This window comes from Loxodonta africana, chromosome 5, assembly GCF_030014295.1.
Source record: "Loxodonta africana isolate mLoxAfr1 chromosome 5, mLoxAfr1.hap2, whole genome shotgun sequence".
Lineage (NCBI taxonomy): Eukaryota > Metazoa > Chordata > Mammalia > Proboscidea > Elephantidae > Loxodonta > Loxodonta africana.
Window position 1 is genome coordinate 53185616 of NC_087346.1, and position 20994 is coordinate 53206609.

Below are 20994 nucleotides of genomic sequence, written 5' to 3' on the forward strand. Positions count from 1 at the left end.
AGACTTCTAGCCTCCTACACTGTGAGAGAACAAATTTCTGTTTGTTAAAGCCATCCGCTTGTGGTATTTCTGTTATAGCAACACTAGATAACTAAGACACCGAGCACAAATTAATAGATCTAGACAATAATCATCAATGGCTGCTAAAGTCAGAGAATAAGAGAGAATGAGCTATCATGTACCAGCACCATCTATAAAATAATCTTGTCAAACAAAGTCAAAATCTGATCAAGCCTCTATATCAAATTACTGGTGTACAAGAAGTACAAGGGACTGGGAAGCATCACAGGTATTCAGTCAGGAAAATAATAACTATGGGAAACACTATGGGACAATCCCCCCACACCCCCCTCCCCCCAAAAAAACCCCAACACTCCCCCCAGAAAAAAGCCTAGATTCTTCAACAAATAGATGGGAAGGAGGAAGAAACTGTAGATTATAAGAGACTTAAAAAGCATATTGATCATTTGCAATAGATGGACTTTAATTAGGTTCTGATTCAAACACACACATATACAATATACAAATTTTACTTGTTTATATATATTTAACGTACATATGTATTTATGAGGCAGTCAAAAAAATTAGGACTCTGAATAATTAATGAATCATTGTTAATTTTTTTTGATAGGAAAATGGTTTGGTGGTTATGTTAAAAAAAGAGTCCCTTATCTTTTAGAGATACATTCTGAAGTACTTATTGTTGAAATTATGTGATGTTTTGGTTTTTCTTCTAGAACATTAGGTTGGAATTGGGGAAGTTGGTAGGAATATAGATGAAACAAATTTGGGTGAGTTAAGGATTACTAGCTCTGGGGTATATGGGAGTTTCTTATACTATTCTCTCTACTTTTTTGTGTGTTTGTAATTTTTCATAATAAAAAGTGAGAAAGAAAGAAAATGGGAAGTTTAAGTAAAAGTTTATATACAGAATGGGAAGAGTTCCAGGCACCCTTTCCACTCACCTTTTATATTGTCAGCCAGACTTGGTATAAATCCTTTAGATACTGACATTTCAGGGCCTTCTAATACAAAGGCTAGGGACTGAGTTCATCATAGCATAAGGAAGTCCAATAGTCTTCAGGTAACATCTACCCATGTATGAAATTATCAGTCAACTATTTAGTGGCTCACTTTTAAATGTGAATAAGGAGCAAGGGATCAGGATCACCAGACATTTGAGGGAACCCTCCAACATGAAACACAAAGACAGAAAGACAGACAGACAAAAAAGCCCAACACCAAAGAAATTCTGAGGAGACAGACAATAGAGAGAACAGATTTATAAGTAATTTAAATTATAATTAATATCTTTGGAAAGATGGAGAATAATACAGAATAAAAGAAGATTTAGAGAATAATGAAGAGTGCTTGAAAGTTAAAAATGTGATCACCGAAGTTAAAATTTTAAAATGTGAACTAGGATTGAGAAACACCTAATGTGATTGTCCACCATTTTGTCATTTGATGTGATTTTCCTGTGTGTCGTAAATCCTACCTCTATGGTGTTCATGGGGCAGGACTCAATCTACAAGATTAGGTTGTGTTTTAAGTCAATCTCTTTTTTTTTCTTTTTTGACATTAAGACTCTTAAGAAAAAATTTAAATTGTACTTTAGATGAAGGTTTACCCAGCAAATTAGTTTCTCATTAAACAATTGATACACATATTGTTTTGTGACATTGGTTGCCAACCCCATGACGTCAATACTTTCCCCTTCTTGACCTTGGGTTCCTCATTACCAGCTTTCCTGTCCCCTCCTGCCTTCTCTTCATTGCCCCCTGGGCTGGTGTGCCCATTTAGTCTCCTTTTGTTTTATGGGCCTGTCTAGTCTTCGGCTGAAGGGTAGACCTCAGGAGTGACTTCATTACTGAGCTGAAATAGTAGCTGGGGGCCATACCCTGGGGATTTCTCCAGTCTCTTTCAGGCCAGTAAGTCTGGTTGTTTTTTGTAAGTTAGAACTTTATTCTACATTTTTCTCCAGGTCTGTCTGGAACCCTCTATTGTGATCCCTGTCAGAGCAGTTGGTTGTGGTAGCTGGGCACCATCTAGCTATGCTGGACTTAGTCTGGTGGAGGCTGTGGCAGTTGTGGTCCATTAGTCCATGGTCTGATCTTTCCCTGTGTCTTTGGTTTTCTTCATTCTCCCTTGCTCCAGACGGGGTGGGACTAGTAGAATATTTTAGATGGCCACTCACAGCTTTTAAGACCCCAGACACTGCTCACCAAAATAGGAGGTAGAACATTTTCTTTATAAACTATGTTGTGCCAGTTGAGCTAGATGTCCCTCGAGACCATGATCCTCAGCCCTCAGCCCAGTAATTTGGTCCATTAGGGAGTTTGGATATGTCTGTGAAGCTTCAATGACCTTCCCTTGGTCAAGTTGTGTTGACTTTCCCAGAATTGTGTACTATCTTATCCTTCACCATCATCTTTTTGCTTTTGTAAATAAAGCTGCAATGAACATGGATGTCCATATGTCTGTGCATATGTCTATTCATGTTATGGCTCTTATTTCTTTAAGATGTATTCCTAGGAATGGGATTTCTGGATTGTACGGTGTTTATATTTCTAGCTTTATAAGGAAGTGCCATATCATTTTCCAAAATGGTTGTACCATTTTATATTTGCACCAGCAGTGCATAACATTTCCAGTTTCCCCATAGCCTCTCCAACATTTGTTATTTTCTTTTTGCCAGTAATGTTGGGGTGAGATAATTTCTCATTGTAGTTTTGATTTGCATTTCTTTAATGGCTAGTGATTGCAAGCATTTCCTCATGTGTCTGTTGCTGCCTGAATGTTTTCTTTGGTGAAGCGTCTGTTCATATCCTTTGCCCATTTTTTAATTGGATTATTTGTCTTTTTGTTGTAGAGGTGTTAGATTTTCTGTAGATTTTAAAGATTAGAGCTTTGTCTGATTTATAATAGCTAAAAATTTTTCCCCAGTCTATAGGTTCTCTTTTTACTCTTTTGGAGAAGTCTTTTGATGAGCATAATTGTTTAATTTTTAGAAGATCCCAGTTATCTAGCTTATCTTCTGGTTTTTGTGTATTGTTAGTTATGGTTTGTATCCTATTTATGCCATGTATTAGAGCCTCTAGCATTGAGCCTGTTTTTTCTTTTATGATCTTTATAGTTTTTGGGTTTTTTATTTAGGTCTGTGATGCATTTTGAATTAGTTTTTTGTGTACGGTGTGAGGCATGGGTCCTACTTCTTTTTTTTTTTTTTTTTTTTACAGATGGACATCCAGTTTTGCCAGCACCATTTGTTAAAAAGGCTGTCTTTCCCCATTTAATTGATGTTAGGCCTTTGTCGAAGATCAGGTGACTGTAGGTGGATGGATTTACATCTGAGTTCTCAATTCTGTTCCATTGGTCAGTGTATCTGTTGTTGTACCAGTACCAGGATGTTTTGACTACTGTAGCTGTATAGTAGGTTCTGAGGTCAGGTAGTGTGAGTCCTCCTACTTTATTCTTCTTCAGTAGTGCTTTACTTATCCGGGGCCTCTTCCCTTTCCATATAAAGTTAATGATAAGTTTTTCCATCTCTTTGAAGAGTGTTGTTGGTATTTGGATCGGGATTACATTGTATTTGTAAATTCCTTTGGGAAGAATTGTCATTTTCACAATGTTCAATCTACCTGTCCATGAGCGTGGCATGTTTTTCCATTTATGTAGATCTCTTTTGGTTTCTTGCAGCAGTACTTTGTACTTTCTTTGTATAGATCTTTTACATTCCCGGTTAGATTTATCCCTAAGTATTTTATTTTTTTAGGGGCTATTATAAACGGTTCCTGATCATATGCTAGCATGTACTGAAGGAAGAAGTCCAAGCTGCACTGAACGCATTGATGAAAACAAGGGTCCAGGAATTGAGGGAATATCAATTGAGATGTTTCGAACAAACAAATGCAGCACTGGAAGTACTCACTTATCTATGCCAAGAAATTGGAAGACAGCTACCTGGTCAACTGACTGGAAGAGATCCATATTTATGCGTGTTCCCAAGAAAGATGATCTAACCAAATGCAGAAATTATCAAACAGTATCATTACTATCACATGCAAGCAAAATTTTGCTGAAGATCATTTGAAAGTGGCCACAGCAGTATATCAACAGGAAACTGCTAGAAATACAGGCCAGATTCAGAAGAGGGCATGGGAGCAGCGATATCATTGCTGATGTCAGATGGATCCTGGCTGAAAGCAAAGAATAACAGAAGTATGTTTACCTGTCTTTTTTTGACTATGAAAAGGCATTCAACTGTGTGGATGATAACAAATTATGGATAACATTGTGAAGAATGGGAATTCCAGAGCACTTAATTGTGCTTATGAGGAACCTGTACATAGATCAAGAGGCAGTTGTTTGGACAGAACAAGGGGATACTGCCTGGTTTAAAGTAGGAAAGGCGTCTGTCAGGCTTGAATCTTTTCGCCGTACCTATTCAATCTATGCTGAGCAAATAATCTGAGAAGCTGGACAGTATGAAGAAGAATAGGGCATCAGGTTTGAAGGAAGACTCATTAACAACCTGCGTTAGGCAGATGACACAACCTTGCTTGCTGAAAGTGAAGAGGACTTGAAGCACTTACTGATGAAGACCAAAGACCGTACATAGCCTTCAGTATGGATTACACCTCAACATAAAGAAAACAAAAATCCTCACAACTGGACCAATGAATGATATGATAAATGGAGAAAAGATTGAAGTTGTCAAGGATTTCATTTTACTTGGATCCACAATCAACACCCATGGAAGTAGCAATCAAGAAATCAAAAGACACATTGCATTGGGCAAATCTGCTGCAAAGAACCTCTTTAGAGTGGTAAAAAGCAAAGATGTCACCTTGAAGACTAAGATGTGCCTGACCCAAGCCATGGTGTTTTCAGTCGCGTCTTATGCATGCGAAAGCTGGACAATGAGTAAGGAAGACTGAAGAATAGTTGATGCCTTTGAAGTGCGGTGTTGGCAGAGAATATTGAATATATCATGGACTGCCAAAAAGAACCAACAAGTCCGTCCTGGAAGAAGTACAACTGGAATGTTCCTTAGAAGCAAGGATGACAAGACTGCGTCTTACATTCTTTGGACCTGTTGTCAGGAGGATCAGTCCCTGGAAAAGTACATCATGCTTGGTAAAGTAGAGGGTCAGTGGAAAAGAGGAAGACCCTCGATGAGATGGATTGACACAGTGGCCGCAACAATGGACTCAAGCATAACAATGATTGTGAGGATGGCGCCGGACCGGGCAGGGTTTCGTTCTGTGGTACTTAGGATCGATATGAGTCGGAACCGACATGACAGCACCTACCAGCAATTAAATATACCACATCCTATTATTATCCCGTCTTGGACCTAGTGAATCAGAATCTTGTTAGTCCAGAAATTTACATTTTTAACAAGCCCCTGTAGGTGATTTTCATGCACAGTAAAGAACCACTGCTGCTGTTCAAAAGGAGTCACAATGATAGCATATTTTGCTAAGCACATCCATTCAGAGATCTTGAGGTTTCTGTATTGGAAACAAAGGATAAACATTATTGGGGCCATTATCACATCTTTTTCATCTGCAAACTAATGAAGATGTTGTTATTGTTGTGAGCTGTCAGGTCGATTCTGACTCATAGCAACCCTATAGGAAAGAGTAGAGTTGCCACTGTAGAGTTTACAAGACTGTAAGTCTTTATGGAAATAGACTGCTATGTCTTTCTCCCTCGGAGTGGCTGCTGGGTTCAAACCGCCAATCTTTCAGTTAACAGCTTACTGCTTAACCACTGCCCCACCTGAGCTCTTTATTAAAGATGTTGTTGATTACTGCTGCCGAGCGAGTTCCAACTCATAGTGACCTTATGCACAACAGAACGAAACACTGCCTGGTCCTGAGTCATCCTCACAATTGTTGCTATGCTTGAGCTCAATGTTGCAGCCACTGTATCAGTCCATCTCTTTGAGGATATTACTGCCTTTTGCTGACCCTCTGCTTTACCAAGCATGATGTCCTTTTCCAGGGATTGATCCCTCCTGACGACATGTCCAAAGTACGTGAGACGAAATCTCGCCATCCTTGCTTATAATGAGCATTCTGGCAGTACTTCTTCCAAGACGGATTTGTTCTTTCTTTTGGCAGTCCATGGTACATTCAATCTTCTTCGCCAACACCATAATTCAAGGGCATCAATTCTTCTTTAGTCTCCCTTATTCATTGTCCAGCTTTCATATGCAGATGAGATGACTGACAGTGTGGCTCAGGTACACATTAATCCTCAATGTGACTTCTTTGCTTTTTAACACTTTAAGAGGTCTTTTGCAGCAGACTTGCCCAATGCAATTCTTCGTTTGATTTCTTGGCTGCTGCTTTTACGGGCATTGATTGTGGATCCAAGTAAAATGAAATCCTTGACAACCTCAGTCTTTTCTCTGTTAATCATGATGTTGCTTATTGGTCCAGTTGTGAGGATTTTTGTTTTCTTTATGTTAAAGTGTAATCCATACTGAAGGCTGTAGTCTTTGATCTTCATCAGTAAGTGCTTCAAGTCCTCTTCACTTTCAGCAAGGAAGGTTGTGTCATCTGCCTAACACAGGTTGTTAATGAATCTTCCTCCAATCCTGATGCCGCATTCTTCTTCATTTAGCCCAGCCTCTTAGATTATTGGTTCAGCGTACGGATTGGATAAGTATGGTGAAAAGATACAACCCTAATACGCACTTTCCTTACTTTAAACCACGCGGTATCCCCTTGCTCTGTACGAATGACTGCCTCTTCACCTATGTACAGGTTCCTCACGAGCACAGTTAAGTGTTCTGTAATTCCTGTTCTTCACATTGTTATCCATAACTTGTTATGATCCACGCAGTCTAATTCCTTTGCATGGTCAATAAAACACAGGTAAACGTCCTTCTGGCATTTTCTTTTCAGCCAGTATCCATCTGACATCAGCAATGATATCCCTGCTTCCGTGTCCTCTTCTGAATCTGGCTTGAATTTCTGGCAGTTTTCTGTTGATATACTGCTGCAGGTACTTTTGAATGATCTTCATCAAAATTCTGTTTGCATGTGATATTAATGATATTGTTTGATAATTTCTGCATTCGGTTGGAGCACCTTTCTTGGGAATATGCATAAATATGGATCTCTTCCAGTCAGTTGGCCAGGTCGCTGTCTCCAAATTTCTTGGCATAGATGGGTGAGCATTTCTAGAACTGAATTTGTTTGTTGAAACATCTCAGTTGATATTCCGTCTATTCTTGTAGCCTTGTTTTCACCAGTGCCTTCAGTGCAGCTTGGACTTCTTCCTTCTGTGCCATACGTTCCTGATCATATGCTACCTCTTGAAATGTTTGAACATCAACCAATTCTTTTTGGTATAATGACTATGTATTCCCTCCATCTTCTTTTGATGGTTCCTTTGTCATTTAATATTCTTCGCATAGAATCCTTCACTATTGCAACTCAAGGCTTGAGTTTTTTCTTCAGTTCTTTCAGCTTGAGAAATGGCGAGTGTGTTCTTCCCTTTTGGTTTTCTATCTCCAGCCCTTTGTACATGCCATTATAATACTTTACTTTGTCTGCTTGAGCTGTCCTTTGAAGCCTTTTATTCAGTTCTTTTACTTCATCAGGCAGAAGGACCCAGCAGTCTACTGAAAAGAATTAGCCCGTGAAAACCTTATGAGTAGCAGTGGCATATTTAACAGGCTGATATTAAAGCAGGTGGGCTGTTTATCGTAATTTGAAAAAGCAGGATAAGCACTACAGCATTTTCAGCCTGTGCCTAGGGTTTAGTCTTCTCAAAGTCTTTTTGCCGTCTTCATTTTGTCAAACATGGAGCGTTCAGTGTCTCACAGGCCTGTTTTGGAGCTTATTTTGAATTGGCTTATTAAATTCTACACCTAGCTTTTCAAAGACAAGAACCAATTTTTACTGCTTTATCTCGTTTTAGTGAAGCAAAGTGCAGTAACATTAGGAATTTTATGAAAAAGAAAAAGGAAATGTTGAAGGGTTTAAAACTTCATTTCTGCTTTTATGCAAAATAGTTCCCTATAAAACTAAGTATATTCACTTATGCCATTATTCACACTTACCCTTTTTCCTCTGATCCATAAAAATTACCACAATACAAAATACAAAAATACAACTGTTGAAAGCAGTAGGGAAGTAATCCCAGTTTGTCAGTAGCTGATCATTTTTTATCACGATTTCCTATAGAAGGAGAAGAGGGATATAGCACATCATTAAAATTCCAGAAAAGAGATTAACATTGTATGTATGAAATTGTGCTATCCACATTTATTTGTATATTTCATAGGTTTATGTAGCCTCAGAATTATGCAGAAGTTTTTTTTTCCTCTAATCTTAGCTTACCACAAGTTCATGATAAAAACAAGTTTACATGTGATAGCCAAAATTTATCTTTTGTACCAGCCACCGCGTAATGGAAAGCGTTTGCTTGTTTCAAACAAGAACACATGGCCTGTGTATAACTTTTCAGAACTTAACCTATTTATAGGAGCCTGATTATAAGAGAAAGTTCTGTAGAAGTGTTCCTCCCAAGTAGTTCTTTTTCAAATTATTTTTTTTTTTAGTAAATGTTTTTTAAGGTATTTTACTAGCCCTTAAAGATATTTTACTACAATTAGAAATGGTTAATACTCATATTTGAAGCCAAATTATTTCCCAGAGGAACATATCTTCAAGTTCATAGTGTAATCAGTGAAAACACAGGATTCAATGCATGCATCCACCCATTTACCCACTCATCTGGCAAATATTTACTGAGCACCTCTATGGTTCGGGTAGTCTTTTGTACACTGGAGATGCAGCAGCGAACAACAAACAACAGTAACAACAACAACAACAAAAAACTATGTCCTCCTGGATTTACGACATAGCAGAGAATATTTTAGATAGTAATAAATAATAATAATAAAAAAAAAGAAGCCGGATAGGAGACAGGAATTGTTTTGGGGAGGCAATGAAGTTTTAGATTGAGTGGCCCAGAATGGCCTCATTGAAAAGGTGACATTGAATGGACACCCAAGAGCAATAGACTGAAGGTGGAAAAGGGTGAGAGCAGGGAGGCGGTTTAGGAGGTTTTTCCTTAATCCATATAGATGATGGTGGCTTGGGTCAGAGTGGGAGTTGTGGAGGTGGAGAGAAATAGTTGGATATTGGATGGAAAATGCGATAGAATTTAATTACACGTCTAGTTTAAAATTCAAGTATTCAGTTAATAAATTAAAGAATAATTCTTTCAACCATAGAAAAGTTGTTGTTGTTGTTGTTAGGTGCCATCAGGTTGGTTCTGCCTCATAGCTACCCTGCGCACAACAGAATGAGACAATGCCGGGTCCTGTGCCATCCTCACAATTGTTGTTAAGCTAGAGCCTATTGTTGCAGCCACTGTGTCAATCCATCTCATTGAAATTCTTCCACTTTTTGACCGACCCTCTACTTTACCGAGCATGATGTCTTTGTCCAGGGACTAGCCCCTCCTGATAACATGTCCAAAGCATGTGAGATGAAGTCTTGCCATCCTTGCTTCTAAGGAGCATTCTGTCTGTACGTCTTCCAGGACAGATTTGTTTGTTCTTTTGGCAATCCATGGTACATTCAGTATTCTTCACCAACACAATAATTCAAGGGCGTCAATTCTTCTATCTTCTTTGGCCTGCACTTGAGGTGATTGAAAACACCATGGCTTTGGTTAGGCGTATCTTAGTCCTCGAAGTGACGTGTTTGCTTTTTAACACTTTAAAGAGATCTTTTGCCAAGGATTTGGCCAGTGCAATGCATTGTTTGATTTCTTGACTGCCTCTTGCATGGGTGTTGATTGTGGATCCAAGTAAAATAAAATCCTCGATAACATTAGTATTTTCTCTGTTTATCATAATGTTGCTTATTGGTCCAGTTGTAAGGATTTTTGTTTTCTGAAGCCTGTAGTCTTTGATCTTCATCAACTAAGCACTTCAAGTCCTCTTCACTTTCAGTAAGCAAGGTTATGTCATCTACATATTGCAGGTTGTTAATGAGTCTTCCTCCAATCATGATGCTGCATTCTCTGTATAGTCCAGCTTCTCAGATTATTTGCTCAGGATACAGATTGAATGAGTGTGGTGAAAGGAAACAACCCTGATGCTCACCTTTTTTGATTTTAAACCATGCAAGATCCACTTTTTCTGTTAGAACGACTGCCTCTTGGTCTATGTACAGGTTCCTCATAAGCACAATTAAGTGTTCCAGAATTCCCATTCTTCATAATGTTATCCATAATTTGTTATGATCCACACAGTTGAATACCTTTGCATAATCGGTAAAATACAGGTAAACATCTCCCTGGTATTCGCTGCTTTCAGGCAGAATCCATTTTACATCAATAATGATATCTCTTGTTCCATGTCCTCTTCTCAATCAGGCTTGAATTTCTCACAGTTCCCTGTTGATGTACTGCTGCAGCCACTTTTGAATGATCTTCAGGAAAATTTTGTTTGTGTTTGATATTAATGAAATTTTTCAATAACTTCTGCATTCTGTTGAATCACATTTCTTTGGAATGGGCACAAATATGGATCTTTTCCAGTCAGTTGGCCAGGTAGCTGTCTTCGAAATTTCTTCGCATAGACCGGAGTGAGCTCTTACAGCACTGCATCTGTTTGTTGAAACATCTCAACTGGTATTCCATCGATTTCTGGAGCCTTGTTTTTCGCCCGTGCCTTCAGTGACATGGGTTCTTGATCATATGCTACCTCCTGAAATGGTTGAATGTCAACCAGTTCTTTTTGATACAGTGACTTCTGTGTATTCCTTCTTCTTTTGATGCTTGCTGCATCGTTTAATATTTTCACATAGAATCCTTTAATATTGCAACTCGAGGCTTGAATTTTCTCCTCAGTTCTTTCAGCTTAAGAGATCCCGAGCATGTTCTTCCTTTCTGGTTTTCTATCTCCAGGTGTTTGCACATTTCATTATAATACTTTGCCTTTACGAGCCAAATTTTGAAATCTCTTCAGCTCTTTTACTTTATCATTTTCCCTTTGGCTGTAGCTACTGTGCATTCAAGAGCAAGTTTCAGAGTCTCTTCGGACATCTATGTTGGTCTTTTCTCTCTTTCCTGTCTTTTAAATGACCTTTTGCTTTCTTCTTGTATGATGTCCTTGATGTCATTCTACAATTTGCCTGGTCTTCAGTTAGTAGTGTTCAGTGTGTTAAATCTATTCTTGAGATGGTCTCTAAATTCCAGTGGTGTATACTGAAGGTCATACTTTGGCTCTCGTGGAGTTGTTCTAGTTTTCTTTGGCTTCACCTTGAACTTGCATATGAGCAATTGATAGTTGTTCTTCAGTCTGCCCCTGGCCTTTTTTTGGGTGATAGTATTTAGTTTTTCCATCATCTCTTTCCACAGATGTAGTCGATTTGATTCCTGTGTTTTCCATCTAGGGAGGCCCACTTGTATGGTTGTCATTTATGTCGTTGAAAAAAGGCATTTGCAATGAAGAAGTTGTTGATCTTGCAAAACTCTATCATGCAATCGCTCTTTTTTTTTTTTTTTTTGTCACCAAGGCCATATTTTTCCAAGTACTCTTCCTTCATCTTTATTTCCAACTTTCACATTCCAATCACCAGTAATTATCAATGCATCTTTATTGCATGTTTGATCAATTTCAGACTGCAGAAGTTGGTAAAAATCTTCAGCTTCCTCATCTTTGTCATTAATGGTTGGTGTGTAAATTTGAATAATAGCCATATTATCTGGTCTTCCTTGTAGGCATATGGATATCATCCTATCACGGACAGCGTTGTACTTCAGGATAGATCTTGAAATGTTCTTTATCATGATGAATGCAATGCCAGTCCTCTTCAATTTATCATTCCCGGCATAGTATGTCATATGATTGTCCAATTCATAATGGTCAATACCAGCCCATTTCAGCTCACTAATACCTAACATATCAATGTTTATCCATTCCATTTCAATTTTGATGACTTCCAATTTTCCTAGATTCATACTTTGTACATTCCATGTTCCCACTATTAATGTATGTTTGCAACTCTTTCTTCTCATTTTGAGTCGTGCCACATCAGCAAATGAAGGTCCTGAAAGCTTGACTCATTCCATTTCATAAGGTTGACTCTACTTTGAGGTGGCAGCTCTTCCTCAGTCTTCTTTTGAGAGCTTTCCAAAAGCTCGTCTTCTGGCATATTATCAGACAATGTTCTGCTGCTATTCCTGAGGTCTTCACTAGTTATTTTTTTCAGAAGTAGATTACCAGGTCCTTCTTCTAGTCTGTCTTGGTCTGGGAGCTCGGCTGAAACCTTTCCATTGTGAGTGATACTGTTGCTATTTGAAATAGTGATGGCATAGCTTCCAGCATCACAGCAACACATAAGCCACCACAGTATGACAAACTGACAGATGTGTAGAGTTGGAAAAGTCGGGGAGATGTATATGAGACAAGTTTTTTTTTTAATACTATATAAAAAAGAACTGTCAAGGCAATTAAAATATTTGTTGATGAATAGACTGCTTGATCTATCTACCTGTCTACCTGTCTACCTATCTGTCTATCTGTCTGTCTGTCTATCTAATATAGACCTCAGTTATAGGACTTATTGAATAAATTTTTATTTATTGTAAAATATCTAAAAGTTTAATGTCTTATATCTTCTAACACTTGTAGTTAAAATATTTTCTAAAGTCTATTTGTTGGAAAAAAATATAGGCTATTGTTTAACTGAAGATGAAAAAATAGTAAAAAAATTAGGCTGATTATATTCTTTTAAATGGAAGAAATATGAAAGACATTTTTATTTCTTTGTTGTAATGTGTAATTATGTGGAGAGCTGAATAATTTTTCTGACATACATCAGTAGAGGGCAGCAAAGTTTCACATAGTACGTTTGTTAGGCTCATAGGAAGCTTTGCTAAGGAAATTTTTTTTTCTCTTCAGACGTGTTCTTGCTTGTCTTTTAATGAATTGCTTTGGTAATATCATATAGGAATATGCTTAAAAACCCTGTGACTTTGGTTCAGATATTTAGCCAACTGTTCCTTTAGGTGTTGTAGATCCTTTCTTAATGAGAACATGTATTTCTTTCTTTCTGTAATTTAGGGTGTACCAGGGCCTGGAAGATATGACATTAAAAGTCAGTTTCAGAAGACAAAAAGTATGATATCAAGTGTAAATGAGCAATCCCCTGCTTTTCTTTCTCAATCCCAGGTAATGGCCTATAGGCATTTTCATATACAGATTCTAATAGGTATAATATGAAGCCAGCAAAAAACCCAGTGGTGTTTAGGGAGATTACAAAAATAAAAGTAGCATTTAAGCAAATTGGAAATACGCACAGCCTGGGGAAATCATATTGCCAAAAAATGTGGGTAAAATGAAATAAAATAAGATCAGAATGTTAATAATAATACACAAAGATGAGTAATAGAATTGAAACTATCAACTAAACACTTTCTAAAAACAAATTTGCATATGTGAAAGTTCAGTTTATCTTATAAGAACTGTCTATTTTAGTCTGAGTTTTCAAATATACCTGCCAAATGCAGGTGCGAAGTGTTAGCATGAAACCTAAGAGGACATGTGTATCTTTCAGAGAAAGTTCTGAAGATGTTCTGTGGAGCCTTGTTTTAGGTCATATTTATAACTGCCAGTGGGACTCTCATCAATAATGCTATTAGTGATACTATTTCAGAGAAGCCATTTCACATTCTCCAAGACATATTCTCAGGGGACTTGATGGTATCTAAGATGTTTCTAAGGCAAGACAATTAAAATACTAGCAAACCTTTATAAGGCATAGCGGTCTCCAGATCAAAGTAGTTGTAATGTTTATCCACCTGTACTATGTATAGCTCTGATTATCTTATTTAACTTAGGAAGGTTATATAGGTAATTACTTTGGTTCGATTGTACTTAAGAGCCATCAACTTGGAGACAAGTAGATAAATTGAAAAGTAGATAAATTGCAGGTATGTTTTAGAGATATAATTAATATTTTTTTAATGAGTTAGATAAGGTGTTGAGGGACCGGGAGGATCAAGAATGAACACCAGGTTTCTTCGTTAAGCAACCTGATGCATTCATAGTACTACACAAGACTGATGTGTGAAGGCAGGATATTGTGTGTATTTTTTTTTTTAAGTATAACTTTTACAACAAGAACTATGGTAATTGTTATTTCTGTTCATCTTATATATAGTCCTAATTTGGTATCATTTAGCACCAATTAGAATATTTTAAATGTACTTTCAGAAATGGAAGAGAATGTAATCTCAATTTGTTTAAAAGAATGATGGAGAAAAGAATAATAGTTTGGAGGAGAAAGATGGAGGAGTTAAAACCAAACAGGACTGCCTTCTAGGGATCGTGTTAGTGCTTAGTTGAATATGAACAGGCACATCTATGATGATGAAAGAAAAAACGATTAAGACAGGTAGAAAGATGAACTTAGAACACAGAATTTCTGGTATATAGTAATAAAGACAGATTATGTTCTAGAGTACTTATTTTAGTCACTGATTTACGGAGTTATCTGGTTTTTTTTTTTTTTTCTTTCTGGTATTTTATCTAAATGTACTAAATTTTCTTATGTCTTCAACTATTAATTTTTAAAACATAAATTTTTCTTTGTCAGAATAGTTTGTTCCCTGGCTGGCCATCAGAAACACCTGGGGAACTTTAAAACATTCTGATACCCAGATGTCAACCTGTTCTTCTCTCTTCCCTCCCAGAGATTGATTCAGTTTGTTCAGAATCAGGCCCAGGCATCAGTGTTTGTGTTTTTTAACTGTTCAAGTGATTCTAATATGTAACTAGGGTTGAAATTAACATTTTTTAAAACATTGTACTCAGCATCTAATTAATAAGGTAATATTTAGGAAGAAGATTAGAGAATTCTTTTTGGTTTTTCCAGTAATAAATTGCTTTGGTAGTGTTAAGATCTATCTACTTTACAAAATGCAAAAGAACATATAATATACTCCCTTTTGTATGAGAAATAAGGGAAAATAAGAAAACATATACCTAACTACTTATCAAAAATAAACCAGAAAATAATGAAGTTGGTCACCTACAGTGGATGATGGGAAATTGAGCTGGAAACACTGATATGCTGCAGCTCACCGGTACTTGCTTGCAAGAGCCAATTGTTAACTTTTCAGGATTTTGCAAGTTATGTTGATGTTATGTTGGTAGTGTGAAATTAGCCTCCATGTTGGATATATTTACACCATGAAAATCAGCAAATGTTACAAACCAGGACTTTTTTTCCCCAGAGACATTGTATACCATTGGGAAGAAGGGAGTATATATGTTGTCTTTTGGAAGCCTGTCAGTGTTCTATATATTCAAAACGTAAAATTCAATCAATAAGAATGGGAAGTATTTAAAACAAAACAAAACAAAACACCCAAAAGTGAAAGAAGATGGAAATAACTGAGTAATTGTGTCTTGAATGAATATCCTTAACCACATTGGATAGAAAAAAAAGAATTCAGATTACCCCAGTAACACCCCATTTGACTATATACCTATAGTCTTGGATGGGATGGGGGGTGCGGATACCAAGTGCAAGTTTGAAAACAAATTCTGAATTCTTTTTAGTAAGCTGGTATGTTGTAATGGTATGGGAGCATTAATTATGAGAGTATTTCAGATATATGTTTAAGCAAAATAACTAATACTAGGAGCCAAAGTTTTCACTGTAGAAAAAACGTACATATAAATATGGATTGAGGGAGGCTCCAAAGTACCCCGTGTGGGTAGATCTGAATTGAAGTTGAAATCATGATTTTTAAGGTATACATGTATGTGTAAATGTATGTATATATATATTTCCTAGCTCTGTCTGCTGAAAGGGTCAAGAAACAGACACCCTAGTAACAAGAAACATATCTTGTGCCTAGATCTTGGCCTTTAATTTCATTCCCTAATAAAAAAGACAGGGTTTCTCAGAGAAATACCTGATTCCAGGGCTGGGCAGAATAAGTACAAAATGAGCCCGCAACATCTTGTTATACCAGAAAGTAAAGAAGTACTAAAAAAAAAATGTAGGGCATATTATAGGGACCTAGGAGACAACTTGGAGCCCCCTAACTCCAACTTGCAAAATTTGGGTCAAAATAATTAAGTACAGAAATGAATTATAAATTATTAAAATTAGCATTTATGAGTCCATATTTTAATAAATAGACAGGATGATAGAAAGATAGGCAGGCAGGCAGGCAGGCAGACGGACAGACTCAGACAGAGAGGTAGATAAAGAAAGATATAATTGGGAGAGAAGGGAGGGCCCTTGTTTAGAGTACAGTGCAGAGTGTTGGCTGGTAAATGTAGAAGGAGTATTGGATTTAATTAAAATGAATGTTACCAGTAAGGGACAAAGGACTTCGTGTTACTCCAGATGTGATACCCGTAGAAAATCACATCATCAGCTATTTAGTATTCTGTTTGGGAATGCATAGTATGAATGTAATTATGAGGAAGCATCCAGAAACCCCTAAAAAGAGAGGTTCTACTATATAAAAGGAAAGTGGTGTTGCCGCATCCTTCCAATGTGTCAGTCATAAAACACAACAGAAGGCTGTGGAAATGTTCCTAGATAAAAAGGAAGCTAATGGAAACCCTGGTGGTGTAGTGGTTAAGAGCTATGGCTGCAAACCAAAAGGTTGGCAGTTTGAATCCACCAGGCGCTCCTTGGAAACTCTATGGGGCAGTTCTGCCGTTTCCTAGAGGGTCGACTTGATGGCAATGGGTTTGGTTTTTGTTTTTTTTCAAAGTTACATAATAACTAAATATAATACCTGATCCTAAACTAAATTATATACTGGAGGGAAAAAATGCAATAGGGACACTGTTAGACTGACTTACAGATTTGGAATATGAATGGCAGATTAGATAAATGCATTCTATCAATAATACATTTACTGAAATGGATGAGTGTATTGTGATTATGTAAGAAAATATCCCTATTTTTAGGAAATACAGGACATATTAGGGAGTATATGGGGTAACGGGTTATGACGTATGTAATGTTCCATTGAGTGGTTCTATATGTATGTGTGGAAATACTGGTGGCGTAGTAGATAAGAGCTACAGCTGCTAACCGAAAGGTCCTCAGTTCAAATCCATCAGGCACCCCTTGGAAACTCTATGGGGCAGTTCTACTCTGTCCTATAGGATCGCTATGAGTTGGAATTGACTCGACTGCAATAGGTTTTTGGTATATGTATGTGTACTTGTGTATGTGTGTGTGTGTGTATAGAGACAGAGAGAGGGAGAGACAGACAAAGACAGAAACAGAGAGTAGGCAAATAAAAAAGCAAATAGGGTAACATGTTAATAATAGGTGAATCTTGATAAAGATTATGCATATATTTTCTGTGTTATTTTTGTTCATGCAACTTTTATATAAGTTTGAAACTGTTTCCAAATAAAAAGATAAAGAATAAGATTATCAAATGCTATATTTCCTAAGAGTTCATATTTTCTCACTCTATATATACATATGATACTATTTAATACTAATATGTTTGTGTAATGTAATTGGATTTCTAAACTACATGATTATAAGATTTTAGATTTATTAAGGTATTTAACAATATTGGTGAGTTAATTGAATACATATATTAAGGAACCTTGTCAACTCATGTAATTTTATTACATAAAAGAAACTATCTTAGATCATATAATTTTTAACTTAATATCTTGTAGAATATTTTAAACATAAAAATTGTCCATATGTTATCAACAAGAAGCTCATGTTGTGATGATTTTTTTTCTGCAGGTAATGTACATAATGCATTGCTGTATTAATATATAGGTGATTTTACTAAAAGCTATTTATTTTATGGTTTGATGGGTATAAATATTAATTCATTTACCACATTGAGACGTAAATTAAACTCCAGATGTTATATTACTAAGAAGACAGCTTTTAGCTCATGAAGTATCAAATTGTACTATTAGTCTGTCATTGGCGTATTTTCCTCTGTTCTTCGCTAGAGATTTGTACCTATGAAATCAATCACACCAGCTCCTGGCACATATAATGAACCTCGAACAGCTCTCAAGTCCTTGAAGAAAACTTTAGGACTGAAAAAATCTGCATTTGGTCAAAGTGCTGCTCGATTCACACAGGAATCCAGGACAGAGGAAATGCCAGGTTAGCAATTAATCCATATATTTCTACTGTTGAGCTTTATTAACTTAATATTCTTAAGATGGTTGCATCAGAGAGTGCAATTTCTTTTGTCGTTGCTGTTATTCTATATAGTTAGTGTTGTCATTTTAAACCAACAGATTTTTTTTTTTTTTAGCATTGACTATGCACTAAACATTTATTGTTAGGTGCTGTTGAGTTGGTTCCGACTCATTGTGACCCCATGTACAACAGAACGAAATGCTACCCAGTTCTGCGCCATCTTCACAATCGTTGCTGTTTGAGCTTGTTGTTGCAGCCACTGTGTCAGTCCATCCCATTCAGGGTCTTCCTTTTTTTCGCTAACTTTTTACACTACCAAGCATGATGTGCTTTTCCAGGGACTGATCCTTCCTGATAATATGTCTAAAGTACATGAGATGAAGATTTGTCATGCTCGTTTCTAAGGAGCATTCTGGCTGTACTTCTTCCAAGACAGATTGGTTCCAAAGTCCATGGTATATTCAGTATTCTTCTCCAGCACCATAATTCAAAGGCATCAATTCTTCTTTGGTCTTCCTTATTGATTGTCCAGCTTGCATACATATGAGAAGATTCAAAATACCATGGCTTGGGTCAGGCATACCTTAGTCTTCAAAGTGACATCTTTGCTTTTTAACACTTTAAAGAGGTCTTTTATAGCAGATTTGCTCAATGCAATATGTCGTTGATTTCTTGACTGGTGCTTCCATGGGTGTTGATTGTGGACCTAAGTAAAATGAAATCCTTGACAACTTCAATATTTTCTCTGTTTATCACTAAACATAGACAGATAAAAATAATTTACAATTTTAGTAAGATTTCAGTTTAATATGTCATGCATTTTAATTGTAGCTTTCTGCTGTTTTCCTTCTGCTATTCCTAAGGTTTTCGCAGACCAATTCTTTCAGAAGCAGACTACCAGGTCCTTTTTCCTAGTCTGTCTTAGTGTGGAAGCTCTGCTGAAATCAGTCCACCTTGCCCTACTGGTATTTGAAATATCGGTGGCATAGCTTTCAGCATCACGGCAACATGCAAGCCACCGCCGTATAGCAAACTGACAGACGCATCACAGATGCAAATCTGCTGCAAAACACCTCTTTAAAGTGTTAAAAACCAAATATGTCACTTTGAGGACTAAGGTGTGCCTGACTCAAGGCATGGTATTTTCAGTTGCCTCCTCTTCAGTGATAGTCTTTGCTGGCTTATTTTGTTGCTTTGAGTGGGGCGTCCTTGTTTCTCTGTATGTCTTGTGACATTTTTTTCTTTTTTTTTTTTGTTGAAAATGGGACATTTGAATGATACAATACAGTAGTTTTAGAACTTAGGTTCTCCAGCTTTCTCAGAGTTTGCTAGTTTTCTTTTTTATTTCTTCCTTTCTCTCTCTCTTTTTTATCCTTTCCTCTCTTTATTGGTTAAGGTTTGGTAGTTAGTGACTTTTTCAAACTATTTTTTTACAAAAATAAGCAGTGGAAAAACCACTGGAGAAAAAACCTCTTGGCATCTTTGCAGACTGGCTCTAGCTGTGAAAATCCTTAAGCAGCCTTACATTGAGCTGGGAGATCCACCCAAGGAGAAAATGTAGGATTACCTCTGATGTTTTCTGGATGTGTATGTTGCTCTGGACATGCTTGTGACTCTGAATTAAACACACTTAGGTGTCTTTAAAGGAGCCCTGGTGGTGCAACAGTTAAGTGCTTAGCTGCTAACCCAATGGTATGTGGTTCAAACCCACCATCCGCTCTGCAGGAGAGAAGATCTGGCTCCTGTAAAGATTACAGTTTAGGAAACCTTATGGAGCATTTCTACTCTGTCCTATAGGGTTGCTATGAGTTGGAATTGACTTGATGACACACAGCAACAACAGCAGGTGCCGTTAAGTGCCCCAATTTCCCAATGAAATTCACTCCCTGGCATTTTCACCCTGGCATCTCTATCACCCTCCTTTGCCCCAGGCAGCCATGGGGTTCTTTGCTCACTTTAGAGTGAGTGCCCAATCTGTGTCTGACGTTCTTCCACCACAGCGACCTCCAAGATGGATAAAACAGAAATAAGCACTTTGTTTTTGTCCTTTGAGTAGTTACTCAACTGATTAAGGCAGGTAAACATCAGATCGCATTAATAAAATACTCTCTGCTCACCGAGAACTAGAGGCTCAGCCCCAAAGCTGGCAATGTAGCTGACACTTCTAGCCTGCTGCAATGGGGATAGGGGTGGTGTTTAAACCAGCATCAAGAGAAAAGTCTCAAAGTCTTGTACCATTCTGCAAGTCTTTGCCTTGCTGCTGTCATCTCCCAGCTATTCACAAGCATTCCAACAAGGCGAGCAGTGCTGTTTTTCTGCTTGTATTTTTACTTGCTCTGTGTGAGGAAGGGAACATTTGGAGCTTCTTACTCTGCCATCTTGATTCCAGTATTTGTCTTAATGTGAAGAAGAAATTTCTATACTTAGTTTTCCTCTTCAGGAATAAAGTATAAGAAAAGGATAATTAACCTACCTATTTATGTTTTATCATGATATTTTCTTATTTATTTAATAAAAATCAAGTGGTGGGTTTTACAATAGCTAATTGAAGGTGGCATAGTGGTTAAGAGTTCGGCTGCTAACCAAAAAGTTGGCAGTTTGAATCCACCAGGCACTCCTTAGAAATCCTGTGGGGCAGTACTATGCTGTCCTATGGAGTCGCTATGAGTTGGAATTGACTTGATGGCAACGGGTTTTTTTTTTTTTTTTTTAATTAAAGGTGAGGCAGTTAATGTAATAGAAGCTTGAGTTATTTAATTAAAGTTTCCATATGGTCTGAAGGTTA

At 37.2% G+C, this 20994-nt stretch overlaps 1 protein-coding gene across 1 annotated transcript in view; it reads left to right on the top strand.

Moving 5' to 3' along the window:
• The window catches only part of STPG2 (sperm tail PG-rich repeat containing 2), a 377601-nt gene that overhangs the window by 151730 nt on the left and 204877 nt on the right, over positions 1-20994 (top strand). Inside the window, exon 6 of the mRNA XM_003410448.3 lies at positions 18011-18170. Within this exon, the coding sequence (XP_003410496.2) occupies positions 18011-18170 (160 nt within the window). The remainder of the gene's footprint in view (positions 1-18010; positions 18171-20994) is intronic.